Raw genomic sequence first — 16,499 nt, forward strand, 5'->3', positions numbered from 1 at the left:
GGTAGTAGACAGTTTTTCATGCGGTTTCAACATAATACCATAACCGTCGAAGCTCGTTGGCCCATCGCGCCAACACGTTCCAATCACCGAGGGAGATCACGATACGATGTCCCAATTATCCGCGTCTAATTAACACGCGTGTTGGCATGATAGTGCGAATGGTGATTGCCGACACTGTCTGAGCAGTCGGGTGCGGCTGCAAACAATCGTGTACAGTCAGCATGTGAAGATAAATGAAACCAACCAACATTCGTATATTCAAACGAAGCTCTTTTATTTGACACCATTGCACCATTGTGTGTGTATGTTTTTCTTTCTGTTTAAGTTTATCGTCATAAATTTAGATTCTCATTGATGGATTGTTTGCAGGTTGAATTTGCATTGCCCCAACCTCGTTGGCTAGGGTGCCTCATCGCGCTTTCAATCTCACTAATAACATAGGTAATCTGGAATGATGATTCAGATCTCGTCAAGCGCATTTGTAACGCCTCCGCCGTTTCTTGAGAGATAACACAATACTAGGTAGGGTGTGTGTATCATTGCTTAACTTGCAAACGTGTTCTGCTGAGTATCATCATCGCATCGCATTGTTTTGCTTGATTGAGAATAACTGGTACGAGATTCATCATGATTTCAATTGGTAGCATGAGCGGGTTCTTTTGTGCTGTTGTGCGCTTATGACAAAAACTAACGCTTGGCGAAAAATTAAGAGTATTTTCAACAGCTTCATGGCGTTCCCGTCCGACTGTATCCGCTAGCGCATTCGAAGTGATGGTTTCGGGTACCGGTTACGGACGCTAAATTAAATAGTGTCTCTCTCACATGGGATGGAGCACCGTGTAATGTATTACCACCTAGGCTTGTGCTCGAAAATTACTGCACGAAACGACTACGAAACCGTGCATAACGATTACATCCACGACAAACGACACGCTATCGGATGGTAACAGAGCATTAGTTTGATTATTGGCTTATTGCTTTCGCTAGACTACACGAATAGGAACGAACGCGGTGCAGTGCAGATTTAATCACGCTCCATCACATTCACACACAGCATATTAGTTTGCTTATACTTGGCCACAATCTATATATGTATATATATATCCCCCAAACCGCGTTAGTACACTTTGTTTTACGAATTTTAGCAAAAAACACCCGATTATGAATTACTACCGAAACCATAGATAGAACATAAAACGGAAAGGTAAAGGACACCAATTTCGATTCCACAGCAAACATTACAAAAGCCAATCCGTCACGGAAGGTGATGAATCCTTTACATTCCCACTCAACCCGTCCATGCGGGGGAAAAGGCTTTCCAAACCTGTTTTGGGGTTTCGGTTTTTAAGTCTTACTGAAACGGTTTTGTTTTTTTCCCCTTTGCTTTGCTTTCCTATCCAATTATCTGTTCCTCTATCCTTTTCTTCTGTTTTACAAATTTTTCTTTTACAAAAGGCATTTGATTATCTTTACACATTATTCCACAACGAAGTTGTCTGTGCGTGCATATTGTTTCGGGTGTGTGTTCGGGTAAAACTGAGCTTGGGTTAATCAAACTTATTGGGGGCGCGCGGTACTGCACTCGTTATGCGTTATAAAGTCATAAGTTATGGCCAATAGCCGTCTCCGATACAAAACAGCAAAACAAAAGCTTACATAACGAAACGTTCACTTTTCCATTCTCTTATTTTGTTTGTGCTTGTAAGTTTTTGAGGCTTTCTGTAAAATAGAAAATTGGTACGATAAGGGTTTCCAATACCATGATTGGGTGAGGTATTGCAGAGAAAGGAAGTAAATTAACACTAAATTAAAATGGACGTTTGCTAAATAAGCTACAGATTTACGGCCAAGCCTTTCTACCGTTCATAAAAAAAATAATGAGCAAAACTATTTCCGATTGAGATAGATAATTCAATGAGTAAACTTAATACTAACTTAACAAGCGCGTTAATTTCATACCAGTTAATCTTCAAAATGAGTAAAATACTTTCCGTGGCTAATAGAGAGAATAATAAAAACAGAAAGCATTAGTACCGACAGGTGTTACTGAATTCAACAGAATGTTAGGAAGGAGATTATAACGAAGAGATTCCATTGTTCATGTGTCAACAGTATGCAAGCATGATTGTGTGTTTCTGTGCCACCTTACTAATCTTCATCTGTGGCTGCGGCTAAACATTCCCACCATCTCTGTTTGTCTTATCTTTGCAATATTTGCATTATACGTATTTAACAATCGGTTTTCCTCATATGTTTTACATACACAAAACTAGCAGTCTCACTAAACAAGTTACACACACACACACGACTTACATGTACACACACACACAGACATACGTACACTCACAGCAACAGCGATACAAAACAACTTATTAACATTACACCCTTTAAACGCGCTCTCCCGTACTTCCAAAACTGGGGCGAGGAGGTGGTATGATACTGTTCAATTGCATTATACATACATACGAAATACGACACGACGCATAACTAATCCCTACACACAATATCCCATTATCATCTGTGCGATTCCATGAGTACACAATAATAATATTCGTTGATCACAATTTGAGACGTTCTAACACTGTATACCTTTTCCTTTCCTTCTTTTCATTTTTTTTTCTTCTTTTACCAATCTACATCATGTTTGCCAATCACCGCTGTACATACGACGACGTTTCCCTTTAGATCATTCCAAAAAAGAAAACTACCAGGAAACAAGCTGGACAAAAAGGATTAAGGTGCATGCTGCAAGTTGGCTAGACGACGGGTATATCATGTTGCTTTTGTGTTTGTAGCGTGAATTGTCATTCTGGCGCTGATCGGTTTAGCTGGTGACGGTGGTAGCTCAACCATCGATTTCACATTCCGCTCGGAAAGTTTCGAGGGCAAAACACGACGGCGCTGTCGCTGACGGAGCATTATACTGCTGCTATTACGTTTGGGCGGTGTAACAACAACACGCGCCTGTTGCAGCTTGCCGGTTGCAACGAGTGCTCTGGCCGCACGCGCGTTTATATCGCCAGATCCGAACGGATCCAACATCCGGTAATGTTTCTGTCACCGAACGCTGTTACTCTGCAGGTAGATCTACAAAACGGGACACAGTTTAGTAAGTACACAGTGTAACTGTAAGCTAGCTATAGCCAAGCGATTTGTTTACCTCTCGCAGTATAACCCAATTCTGGCTGTCACTGTTCACGTGCAGGCGGAGCTCCTTCAGCTTTCCTATTTTCGGGTCGATTACACCATCCGCTATGCCGTAATTGTTGAAACTACCAACCACGAGAAATCCATCCTTGGTAACGTTAAAGGGCAGCGTGGCACTGATCGCCGATCCGTTGCCACTGGCTGGGAGTACCTCAACGGTGGTATTGTAAAACCGGTCGGAAGGTTGTTCGAAGTTGCCACTCCGAAAAAGATATCTAACGGAACAAGGGAACATTTTGAGACATTATTAGGTCCGCAACCACCTCCTATATCGTAGATCCGCAACTAAGCAATGTACGTAAGTAACTCCGGAACTAGCTGACGCGCTAAATAACTAAGTAAATCGAGCAATAATTTCTACCAGTACTCGTTATCTATATACCTCACCTGGAACGATCAACCTCTTTTACGATCGTTGCCGTAGCGAGCAAAAAGATGGACATTTATGCCATCGATTCCAAAATGCACATTACTTAGTTGCAGACCTTGCATTTTTTCAGGTACAGTGGCCAATTTACACTCACCTCCGTACAGTGGTTGGTTGCTTGAATTTGAATTCGATCAGATCACCGGGTTGTGGCATTAGCCCCCAGAAGAAACTATCGCCCGAATATGCCTTCTGGAGCGTGTACGATTTGTACGGCTGTATACCGGTCCGTACCACAGCCGGTGGATTCCGATGGGGATGGAAGTTCGGTATCTTGCCGAACTGTTTATCCTTTAGCTTTTGCACCTTTCCCTTCAGGGACGACTGTGTGCCGATGTGTTGAAACAGTGAGGGTTTGTAATGGATCCACAGTTTGGACATTTCCTGCTTGCAACTTTTCTGTAAAGCGTAAGCCCCCCACCATTAAGCGGTCGTTCAACAAATTTACCATTACGAAGCATACTTACACCATCCTTCTCCACGCTGCAAACCTTCGTGTAGATCAAGTGGTACAACAACCAATCGACTGGTTTATCGTTGAAAAACATTTGGAAGAATGTAATTAACCAAGGCAGATCGGCAGATTTGAACATTTTTCCTAAAACAGACGAAAACAATTAAGAAAACTCAGTAACTAACCCGCCTGCTCGTCGTGATCGCCAAACACCGCTTTATAAGCTCACCTATGAAACCTAGCTGACAAAAATCCAGCACAAACCAGTTCGCGTGCTCTTTCTTGGCCGTTTTTTCCAGCGCAAAGTTTTTCATTATCGTCACAAAGCCCTTCTTCGTGAGTATGTCGTCCTCGAGCTGGAGATAGAAGGCACCCTTCGGTTGAGCGTACGCCATCAGGAACGCAAAGTCGAGATTCTGCTTGGAACGCCACCGTACCCGTTCCTGGGAATCGTTCAGCGTTTGCCGGAGACTGTTCATGTTTGGGTAGTACGAAGCGGCCGGTGCAATAATCTCCAGGAAGCCGCTATCGATGTAGCTTGCAAAGCGTGTCCGTATCTGATGTGCTACCAGTTTCACGTAGTCAAGATCCGTTTCACCCACGTACACAACGATCATCGTATCGTTCTGCTCTTCCTCGTCCATGTTCGCAATAAGATTGTCGATCGTTTCCACGAGGTACGATTGCTTGTCGCGCTTCACCGTCGGGATGCCGAGCACGATCGAAACGCCTTGCCGTTTCTTGCTCTCGATGTAGCTCGGTTGTAGCGAAGCTGAATCGTCCAGCAGGTGGGGAAGGAAGTGGAAAGCCGTCGGTAGCTTTAGGCTTTCCGCTAACCGGTTCGTTGATGTGACGTTCCGTATGAGCGATCGCGAATCCGGACTTAAACCTTCGAGCAGATCCAAGTTGGCGAGCGAAACGTTCGCACCATCGGTCGATCCCGTGCCTCCGCCGGATACGGTGGCCCCGTTTAGTGCGGCCAACCGAAGGTACTGCGAAAGGATAGCCACATCCTCCTGCTTCGTGCGGTACATCGATTCGAGGTACTGCATGCGCATTTGAAACTCGGCCATACGTTGCGACATCGATTGTTCCGATGTGTAGTCCGTACCGATCACTACGATCAGTACAGTGCAGGGTATTAGCACGAGTACTATGCCGTAAAGGCAGCCACGCCTGCGCATGGATGAAGTGCTCAATCCCATTTTCATGGTGTCCGGTAAGATGATATTATCTGGAAAGAATATATTTAGATATAATCAAGTGACTAAGCTTGCGCACGTTGTTGTAGTAGCTTCCACGCGTATGTATATATTACAAGGCGGTCATTTTCCAATCATAATGGTCTCGTCCAAGCACAACCAATTCAATCACTATCGCAACATAAGCATTAACATCATCTTCCAGAACCTGAATGCGGAACGGTAGGGCAAGATTGCGAACAGCGCAATCTTGGTAGCCGTAGCTTTTGGCTTTTGGTTATCAGGAAACTGTGAGCTCGTTCAAACTTCCCAGTACTATGAAGTTGTAGTACAACAAGAACAACAAAAGCACACACGTACCGACAACACCAACATGTGAAATGTTTCACATAACAACGAACTTCACCAGTCACAGGTAAATGTTGGGGTGGGTTTGGGTTGGGGTTTAACATTTGCGCAACATCAGCTGTGGGTATAATTTTACACATTTGCACCTCCCCTCCCCTCCCACACCCAAGGCACCTGCATTGACGCCATCCATAATCACCTCTCGTTTCTCCCTGCTACCGATCACCCTGTTCCTCATTGCCAAACCAACCAACGCCCATCAACTTTCTTCCATTTCCCGTAACAAATAAACCCCAAACAGCGGGCGTGTGGTTTGTTTCCCCATTTTTCACTTGCACGCAAATGTAATTGGCGTCATAAAACTTACTCACCACCATTCAGGCAACTATTGATGATTTCTATTTCTACTTGTACAAAAACATCCGCCTCGTTTCATTGCATGGATTGTGTATCCATTTGAAAAAGCATCGATACGGAGCGTTACATGCACTGCTTATATCCACTAAAATAGCACCGAACAAAGCGTTTGCATGCAGCTCATGCTTATTTTCCACTTTTCACGACCAAAATGAAGAAAATGCACTTTTGGGTTGGGTTTTTTGGATGGTCGTCGTTGCGTGTGTGTTATGTTTTTTTTTGTTCGGCTTTTATTTTGTTTTGTTGTTTTTTTTACCCAACTGTCATTTTCCCGTCAGCTGACCCAGCTTGCAAAAATATCAGCGCCAACGATCGTTCTACAGAGTGTTTACAGTGTGTAGTTCAGGGTTCATTGATGGAGTTAGTCGAGTACGAGTGAAATAGAACTTGCTCTTCAAATTCATGTCCAGTGTCATAGAATTATGATTCACTTCTATTCTACGCTAATTTAGTTTTATTCAATACTAATAGATAAATTTTATATAGGAAATGATTTCTTTTTTTGTGTTTGTGTTGTGTTAACAATTTCCCTAAAAGTATAGCAACCCTTGACAATGTATTTTACAATAATGCACCTTAATAACACTCAGCAGTTTGTATTTAATCATTATTACAGAAAATTTACGTTCAATTGTAAGCAATAGCTTTGGTTTTAAGTCATGGATTGGACGGCAAATGATAAGATTTCACAATACTATAACTACACTTGTCTGAGTGGTAAGCATCATAAAAGGTTCAACAAATTATACACAACTAATTACATTTTTCCCTTGTATAGAGAGAAATATTGAACTTGCGCGGTTGAAAACCGTGTACGAAAAGGCTTGCCATGCGGAACATTTTGCTAGCGTAGAGAAAGAACTGCTTACTCTAAATGAGACACTTACAAGAAAGCTAACAATCAACGAATCGAACATCCGCAATGTCATACAGCAGGATTGGTTTTTGGAAATTCCAAGCGAATATATGCAGGTATGCACGGATCATAGATTGCACTTCGCGAAGCATTTCCATATCATTTCCAATCTGGGATTTTTTTAGAAAATACATTCCGACTTTGATGAAATGAATATTTCCAAACGAAAATCGTTGGATCTATTGATGCTGAAGGTGAACTCACTACGCGAACAGTACCGTAAATTACTGGTAATGTATTTGATACTGGCGATAGACGTTAACGCGACTAATTTCAAGCTTTGTAGATGAAAATATTTTCCTGCAGAATTCAGATTGACACATACGATCCGCGAGCCACGGAAGAAAAGGTTAAGTACAGATTGGCGGCATTGCAGTTGAATCGCTGTGAGGCATCAATAAGAAATGCTCGTAACATTCAAAATTACTATCGTCGTATTGGGAACTTTATGTTAAAGGTAGTATACAGCCAATTTGTACCATTAGTTTCATTGAATCATTATTTCTTTTGTATCATTGCAGGATAACCTGTACAATGATCGCTCGTTAGCAGCGTTAAAGCAAGCGATCAAAGAACAGAAGACACTCATACGCAAAACTACCGTAATTGGCCGTTCGGTGATTGAAAAGGTGGTTTCGCTTAATAACGATCTGAAGGTAAAATTGGCAGCATTTTTGTTCGAATATGCTCGAATCTTAATCCACTTCCCTTTATCATTAGAAATCTACGATAGGTTTCAATATTGATCGTGCACGCAATATGAAATCGTTAATGTATCACAAAACCATCTTGACGAGAGAACGAACAGCGATAACAAGTGCCAGCATGGGTGCGGTTGGTATTGTTGTACAATTCTTTGTCAAAAGATTACAGGATTAGCTACTTTAGGACATTGTCTACCTTTTCAGATTGATCCTAAGCGTTGGCCATCACGTTACGATCCAGTTACTCCCAGTATGGTAGCGTTACAAAAGGAAAAGGAAAGCTTACACAGTACGATAGAGAAATTAAAACACACGTCACTAACTGTATGGGAAGCTAAAATTCTTAAAGAGTACGTACGATAAAGTGTTTGAAGGGAGCCAGTTTTATTTTCTGTATCTCTTTGGCAATTTATCGTAGGATGGATGCTAAAACGCAGAAGATGATACACCTGGAGAAAGATATTTATGACAACGAAAGAATCTACAAAGAGTTGGACGAAACGATTGAAAACACGAAACACTATGTTCAGGGCGGTTGTACATTGGATTCGTCGAGGTAAGCACCCCATCTAAAGTATGTTTGCAAGTAAAGAACAAAAATTACTCTTCATGTTAAATAGCTTGCTCTGCAATCAGGACAATGTAGTCATGAGCCTCGAAAAGGAGAAAACGATTCAATCCACATTGAAGGCTTCTTTGGCACGCCTTAAATCGTTCCACATGCGCTTGGATCAGTTTTTTGCCAACATTCCGAAAATTCTAGAACAAAACACTATCGAACCATGTACTTCTAGCGAACAGAACATAGCTGAACATCAAATAACACTGTCAGCATTGTTAAGTTTGTTCCAGTCTGAGCAAATCATGAAGTGATGTTTTTCTTTGAAATTTTAGTAAACATAATTAAAACGTGGAAATATGAACCATTTATACACTTTCCTTCCGTTCCGGTAACGTATTTTTTTTCAAAACTGGCACACTGGTATAATGTCATTGGGAATTATTCCAGCACATAACTCTTGCGACAGTGCTGAGCTTTCGAGCCGTTTCGCTGCATGGTCGAAACAGCACCATCCTCAGTTGGCCGAAGTTTGACAGCAGCAGTGTGTCGTGAAAACAAGAGACATTTTTTTCTCTCTTGTCGTTTGAGGTACATGAAATTTAGCAATTTTAATAGATTGTAAATTCCAAGAACAAAGTCTATTCTCTCCGGCCGACAACACTGCTTTCCATTTTCAACATTTTTGTGCCATTTCGCGTGCGTGTACGTAGAGAGAACGCTTCTCCTTTCCATCTACCTCCACCTGTGTGTCACTGGTGCTGCACCGTTTTTTTTGTGTGTGAATTGTGCATACCAAAAAAAAAAGAATTAGAGTGCCCTCTCACGACGCGTCCTGTGTACGTGTTCCGAAAAAGTGATACTTTTTTGAACGTAAAACCGATCTTCGGCTGTATCGCTGCTGTCTACTGTACATCAGAAAACCATGAAGCAGATTCCGCTGACCTGTTCCGGCCATACGCGACCCGTCGTGCATCTGGATTTCAGTGGTCAAACCGAATGTGGATACTTCCTGATTTCGGCCTGCAAAGGTAAGTCGCCCGAAAAGCAGTGGGAAGCCAACTAACATAAGGTTAATTGATCAGTCAAGTTGTCATTTCCAGTAGGTTCTAATACATCGCTTTTTTTAGTCAGTTGAAATCGGTATCAGATGAAGTGATTTGCTTTCACGACTTTCATTTCAAACATGTTCAGCATGAGCGAGTTTTACAAAACAAAACCAGTAACGATGCAGTTTAGTTAATGCCAGTGTCGCTGACAAGGTTACAAGACAAAACGAAAATCCCAAATCTGTTTTACTACCATTTAAACCAACCAACTCCCTCCCTGTTTCCCTGACGCATCGTCCCCCCCCGCGACAACCTGCGCTACAGCCCCTGGTAGCCTTTGTTTCTCTATGTCATTGGGACGCCAAGGTCCTTCCGCGATATGAAAAAAATCGCGTCTCACAGTGTCAAAACGCGCACTGGTCCCACATGACCCACTGCGAACACGGACAAGAATGGGACGACGCGTATGCGCGTACTGCTTAAGGGCTGGATCTACTGCTTCTCCTACCCGCGAGGCCCCATTTTCCTGGAACTCTTTTGATCGTGCCGGAACCAATGGAAACAACAATAAAAAACGGAGGCACTCTGATCGGTGTGCTGCGTGCCGGTCACGAATAAATCAAAACCATCGGCAATGTGTAGTTAAACACGATGCGGAAGTAGGAACAACCAATAACCAATGCAAGTAAAGCGTCGTATCCAAGGCGACAATGAGAGTACACCGCTGTGGGGTGTGTATGTTGGACTGTGGTACTTCCCCCTCCCCCATCCCAAGGCATTCTTACCCTTTATCGCGTTCAACTCATAGCCGCCTGCGATGGAAACTAGTTTCACTTGCTACTGTGTCTGGTTCCTGTATGATATTGCACTCTTGTTTGGTTGCTCCGTCTCTTTCTTCTTTTTGTTTACGTTCTACCGACGTCCGCAGACCGCATTGAAGGTTCGCACAAACCTGTAGTACGGAAAGAAGTGCGGAGGAAGCGTAGTATACGATCCCTTTCTAAACTTGGGCATTCAATGTCACAATGTGGTTCCGGTTCTCCCGTGCAAAGATGTGAACAAAATGTAATAAAACAAATTATAAATATCCTGAAGGGCATCATTAACTACAGTATGGTACAGTAATATACGAGGAATATCAATCTGGAACTCAGAACTTTATGGGATGTAAGTTACGGCACAAAGAGTAGTAAACTTGTCCACCACCCGTGAAACGTAAATGTTCAATGTCATCAGTTGCAAACCGGGACCCATAAATTTCTAAAAACCTTGAAACTAAGAACTTTAAACGTACGCAAATTGGTCATTAAATGAATGCTTTAAAACGCGACTGCTCTAGGTATTAGTATATTCTTTCATTGTACTTTTCAATTTGATGGAATTCAATGTTTTTTATTTATAAAATCCCAATGGGTTTCAAAGCGCTCTAAAACGAAAGGCTTCAACTAACTGAATAAAACACCTAACTCTGAAATTATTCTATAACATCCCGTCGATGTTATGCTTATAAAAAAACTGCTTCGATAGAAGAATATTTCAAGGCATTCTTGGACTCGAAGAAGAATAAAAATCATTCCTCAGATAAGACTTCTTTCCTAAATAATCCAACGTCTGTTCTCTGCTTTCTTCCCAACCCCTCCAATTTAGATGGCAAACCGATGCTGCGGATGGGCGACACGGGCGATTGGGTCGGTACGTTCGAGGGTCACAAGGGCGCGGTGTGGGGTGTGGCGCTGAACGAATCGGCGACACTGGCCGCATCCGGGGCGGCCGATTTTACCGGCAAAATTTGGAATGCCGTCACCGGCGAGGAGGTGCACAGCCTGCAGCACAATCACATCGTCAAAACGGTCGCGTTCAGCCACGACAGCCAGTACCTGGTCACGGGCAGCAACGAGAAGCTGGTACGGGTGTTCGATCTGAACTCTGACGGCAAAGCGCTAGAATCGTACGCCGGCCATGCCGGTGCGGTCAAGCGTGCGCTCTTCTGCCGGAACGAAACGTGCGTGATTAGCTGCGCGGACGATAAGTCGATGCGGCTGTGGGATCGCAGCACAGGGCAGGAAGTGTCCCGTGTTGAGTTTAGCTCGCACCCGAACGGGCTCGAACTGTCCAAGGATGGGAACATTCTGACGGTGACGTATGGGAACTGTACCGCGTTTTACGACATGGAAACGCTGACACAGCTGAAAGAGATTACCATTCCGACGCGCGTCAGTTCGGCCAGTCTGCATCCGGACAAGCACATCTTTGTGTGCGGTGGCGAAGACTTCAAAATGTACAAGTACGATTACATCACGGGCAACGAGATAGGTAAGGAGCAGGAGCGGAAAGGCCACGTTGCTAGGACGATTGTTCTAATTATTGTCGCTTGCTTTGTTGCAGAGTCTTTCAAGGGTCATTTCGGACCCGTTCACTCGGTGAGCTTCAGTCCGGATGGTGAGCTGTACGCTAGCGGTTCCGAGGACGGTACACTGCGACTATGGCAAACCACCGTGGGAAAAACTTACGGACTGTGGAAGTGCACAGAACCGACCGATCTCAACAATTCCATCAGCAATACGGCTGCCGCTGGTGGTGCCGTGACCCCAACACCAAACAATCCACCGGTAGCAGCAGCGGCAGCAGCAGCAGCTGTAAGCTGCCCGCCGGTGTCGTCGGCAACCGCACCGGTAACACCCACACCAAACACCAACCGAGAAGTAACGGCCAACTGAACCGACGAGTAAAGCAAGGATACACACCCAACATCTTTGCAACCCCAGAAAGCATGAAAAGCAAAAAAGGAAACCTGCTTTACAAAGGAAAAAAAGGAAAAACAAAGCGGCTGGTTTACTAGTAAGCAGAGAGGCGCCAACACAAGAAGCACAAGGCAAGAACTGGCACTACTGGGTAGGCGGCTATATAGACGCGGAGAACTGAATTGCAAACGCAGTGCAGAGTGCCCTTTCGGGATGTGTCTTCGTTTCGCCTTTGGCAACAAAAACCAATAGCAATTTCCTTTTTTTTACGCGCGAACAACAAACAATCCCCACTTTTGTGATCCGATTTGATGGTTCGTGCAACGCAATCGCGGTTCATGAATGTGCGAGCAAACGTTTAGCTATTACTATTACTACTACCCTTACTACTACTTGTACCAACACTACTACACGTCCACCATATGTATTTCCCTAGCAACGAAGGATTTCGCAAAGGATCCCATGATCACGGAACGATCCACATAAGCGGAACTCTTTCACACAGATGCGCATACATTGGTTGGTACGGTACATTGGTAGAACGCATGGTTTGAATTCCAAATATGTCGCTGGAGCGTCTGTGCGTATTACAAACACGAACACATCCACCTTACGGAGAGAAGGAATCATACTTTTCCCACAACAATAGCAACGCGCATAACGACAGTCGTCAACGAACTTGATTTGATTGATTTGAGAATAATTTTTGTACTTCTGCCGACTGTGTTTGATTCCTCCACCCTGTTGTCCAATAATCAACAGTTGTTGTTTTGCTGTTTCCGGCTGCCTTTTCGCCACGAACACAAAGTACTTTGCGGTGTTGTGCAACAACACCGAAAGAGAGTAGGTGCGTTTGTGGCAGAGTGTGAAGGGTGGCTATTTATACATAATATGTATGTTTCCTAGTAATTTATCCATGTGTACCCCAAACTACGTGAGAGATTTTGTTGCGTTTTTTTAATTATTTTGAAATAAAGAACTAATTGAGCCTGACGCGCGCGCGTGCTCAAGTGCAGCAAAAGGAAAGGTCGTTGAGTTTCGTTTGAGTAATTTTTTGAGTATTTTCCAGAACCCAGTGTGTTGCATTCTAGCTCAGTGATCCCATTCTGTTCTTTAAAATAAATATTACCGCTGTCCGTCAGTAAGGTAAACCTGAGCTATTTTATATAAAAATAAAACAAAAAAATGTTAAAAAATAACAAATCTTCTTTTTCACGATTTTTCAGACCGTTCATTGTTGAGACAATGTTCGAAACAGTGAATAATCTTAACATTTAAATAAAACCACACGAATAGAACCACAGACATTATCAGCATTCATTATTGAATTTATCGGCAGCTAATAACAACCGCATGATAGTTTACAAACAAGCAACAAATATTTTATTCTCATTTAAAATCCACACAAAATTATAATGAAAATTTATGATATCGTTTTGCTAACATTTATTTTCAACCACCCTGTAGTCATGCGGTTAAATATCACCTCTGATTTTGGATGCTTTCTTGTTACATGAAACGCAGCGCTGGTGCAATTTTTGAACGCGTGAATCTCAAATTTTCCGTCGGCTGATGCGAAATTCCATACAAACGAGCCGATTTTCGATTTCTGACACCAAGAGAGCATGACATCCTGAGAGGTGACATCATTTCCCCTCCAGCGAGCGTGACAGACGATGCTCTCATACATTGGCTAACACCACTGCGCATACCATCAAACTCGTGAGAACGATCGCTAGTGCAAGTGAGATAGATGACACGCATTCGCTCCATAAGGTTCTCCATGTACTGATAAGCACGCACACGATAATAGCATACAGGAGAAGTACCGTTATAGCAGAACTGTTACAGGGTTGTTATTACAATCTGTTATCAGCTAACTATTTTATTATCTTTACGTTTTTAATAATACTAGGAAAAGAATACAAGTTTTATTAGATAATAACACCAGTAAAGAGCGGATGATTTTTTATCCTCAACAATGCAGACACCACATGATCGTGATCTTTCTTACTTATATTGAATGTTTAGTTACAAAAATAAAACAAAAATATGTTAAAAAATAACTAATCTTCTATTTCACGATTTTTTAGACCGTTCATTGTTGAGACAATGTTCAAAACAGTTAATAATCTTAAAATATAACTAAAACCACACGAATAGAACCACAGATATTATCAGCATTCATTAATTAATTTATCAGCAGCTAATAACAACTGCAACTGCAACAAATAGTACCATTAGTTTAATTTAATTACGCTACACTTTCACTTAAAATCCACACAAAATAATAATACAAATTTTTTGAGATCGTTTTGCTAACATTTGTTTTCAACAACCCTGCAGTCATCCGGTTAAATATCACCTCCGGATTTGGATGCTCTCTTGTTACATGAAACGCAGCGCTGGTGCAATTTTTGAACGCGTGAATCTCAAACTCCCCGTCGGCTGATGCGAAATTCCTCCATACAAACGAGCCGATTTTCGATTTCTGACACCAAGAGAGCATGACATCATGAGAGGTAACATCAACTCCCCTCCAGCGCGCAAACAGCTGTGTGCGCGCTGGAGGGGAATTAATGTTTTCCCCTCCAGCGCGCACACAGCTGTTCTGCTCGCGCATGGTATCATTGAGCGTGATGCGAAATTCCATACAAACGAGCCGATTTTCGATTTCTGACACCAAGAGAGCATGACATCCTGAGAGGTGACATCAATTCCCCTCCAGCGAGCGTGACAGACGATGCTCTCATACATTGGCTACCACCGCTATCGCATACAATCAAACTCGTGAGAACGATCGCTGCTAGTGCAAGTGCGATAGATGAAATGGAGAAGTATTCTTCATCTCTCTCTCAAACTCCACGCCAGCTGATACGAAATTCCATACAAACCTGATGTTACACTGTCATGACCCCTGCTAAGTGACACGCGATCGTACACGGGAAAAAAACAACAGATCGCAGACAAGATTAGATATTGTTTTTAATTTTTGATTTTATTCAATTTTTTTGCCCATGTGTGTACTTGCTGTTTCTGGTTTTTACTCTCCAGTATTGATCTGATTTTTTTCTTGTTTTTACTTTGTTTATTTACTCCAATACAAGGAATGTATCCTCCTATATATTATGTAGGTATGATTTTGATAGGAGCTATATTCATATTTATATATGCATGTATTTCTGTATATATACCATTTGTATCTTTTTTTTTGTATGTGCGAATGCAATTTTCACATTTAGCAGATTTTTGTGTTTGTCCGTCCCTCGGTCCTTCTTTTTCTTCATTATTCATTTTGCACCGAACATTTACAAGCAAATATTCGGTAATGTCGAGTAGTGTAATAGTATTTTTTTTTCATTATTCCTAACTTCCAATTATAATTACTGTTAATATTAGTATTAGTTAATAGTTATTATTATTTATACACATTCAACATGCTGCTTTTTTTTCTTCTGTGGCCTTTTGTTTTGCAATAAACATGGATGTTGTAAGAAGCACGTATTACTACTATATCTGCTCAGCTTAAAAACCCCATTATCCTGGTTTTCTTTTAATCGAGCGCACCCGCTTTATTTTCGTTCTCTTGCCGTGTGTTTCGATGCCGTGTCCATCATTCAGTTTCTCATACGCGAACACCCCCTCCGCTTGAGCCCGGTTTTACACAGATACTTGGGGATTTTTCCATCACAGGACATGTTTACGCGCGCGCTTTTCGACAGGAAGATTATGTGTTATAGATATTCGTTACAGCTATCTCTCGGGATCAGTGTAGCACACTGGTAATAAACAATATTTCAAACAGAATGTTGTCAGCGGACTGGAGCGGAGATTTAATGTGTCCCCGTCGTAAACCGAAAACATTGCTGTAAAGCAAAATACGAACGAAACGCCAAACTTTGACGTTGTTTCGGTCAGTTACAGTACAGAACGTTACAACACCAAGCTTAGCTCTTCTTCATTCACAGAGCAAAACGAGAAACGAGAAACAAACATTTAATATGATCGATTTTACTTCTGGAGAGAGATACTTCTTGAAATAGGACGAAATATGGTTCCATTTCATATCTTCCCTAGCGCATCCGAGAGCAAAACGGAATAATACACTAAAACAAGCCATCTCACCGTGTGATGCCATGGAAATGCAATTCTGAGTTCAGCAGCAGCAGCAGCAGGAGCTTCGCTGACATCATTCTTGTAACACAAATACACACACACACACACACGCGCGTACGTATTGTTATCGTACTTATCGAAACACGGGTTCAGGGGAGTTATAGTTATATATCCTATTTACATACAATACACACGGCCTTTCGATACGAGTCCTCCTTAAAAAGCTTTGTTTTTAATCTTTCGAAACAATTTTCTCTGCTTTTGTATATTTATATAGACTGCAAATGAGTGGACTAACTCCTTAGGTTAACCGCTTATCTGCGATTGTTTTGTCTACGTGCTCTCGCTTTATCTCTAAA

At 42.3% G+C, this 16,499-nt stretch overlaps 3 protein-coding genes across 3 annotated transcripts; 2 read left to right on the forward strand and 1 right to left on the reverse strand.

Moving 5' to 3' along the window:
• Window positions 1-276: 276 nt before the first annotated feature.
• Window positions 277-6,260, reverse strand: LOC128300580 (alpha-1,3-mannosyl-glycoprotein 4-beta-N-acetylglucosaminyltransferase A). Its single transcript, XM_053036694.1, has 6 exons — window positions 6,010-6,260; window positions 4,318-5,322; window positions 4,102-4,232; window positions 3,732-4,033; window positions 3,161-3,422; window positions 277-3,087 (listed from the first exon to the last, which is right to left on the reverse strand). The coding sequence occupies exons 2-6, from the start codon at window positions 5,297-5,299 to the stop codon at window positions 3,058-3,060; spliced, it is 1,707 nt and encodes a 568-aa protein (XP_052892654.1). The 5' UTR covers window positions 5,300-5,322; window positions 6,010-6,260; the 3' UTR covers window positions 277-3,057.
• A 454-nt stretch (window positions 6,261-6,714) lies between these two features.
• LOC128304875 (uncharacterized) lies at window positions 6,715-8,548 on the forward strand. Its single transcript, XM_053042117.1, has 9 exons — window positions 6,715-6,772; window positions 6,834-7,027; window positions 7,097-7,201; window positions 7,258-7,428; window positions 7,493-7,627; window positions 7,692-7,805; window positions 7,880-8,025; window positions 8,094-8,231; window positions 8,296-8,548. Exons 1-9 carry the CDS (start codon window positions 6,715-6,717, stop codon window positions 8,546-8,548), a joined length of 1,314 nt encoding a protein of 437 aa, XP_052898077.1.
• A 277-nt stretch (window positions 8,549-8,825) lies between these two features.
• LOC128301417 (serine-threonine kinase receptor-associated protein) lies at window positions 8,826-13,196 on the forward strand. The gene is made up of 3 exons (XM_053037871.1): window positions 8,826-9,265; window positions 10,931-11,596; window positions 11,669-13,196. The coding sequence occupies exons 1-3, from the start codon at window positions 9,160-9,162 to the stop codon at window positions 11,998-12,000; spliced, it is 1,104 nt and encodes a 367-aa protein (XP_052893831.1). The 5' UTR covers window positions 8,826-9,159; the 3' UTR covers window positions 12,001-13,196.
• Window positions 13,197-16,499: the final 3,303 nt, after the last annotated feature.

Source organism: Anopheles moucheti, chromosome 3 (assembly GCF_943734755.1).
Source record: "Anopheles moucheti chromosome 3, idAnoMoucSN_F20_07, whole genome shotgun sequence".
Taxonomy (NCBI): Eukaryota; Metazoa; Arthropoda; class Insecta; order Diptera; family Culicidae; genus Anopheles; species Anopheles moucheti.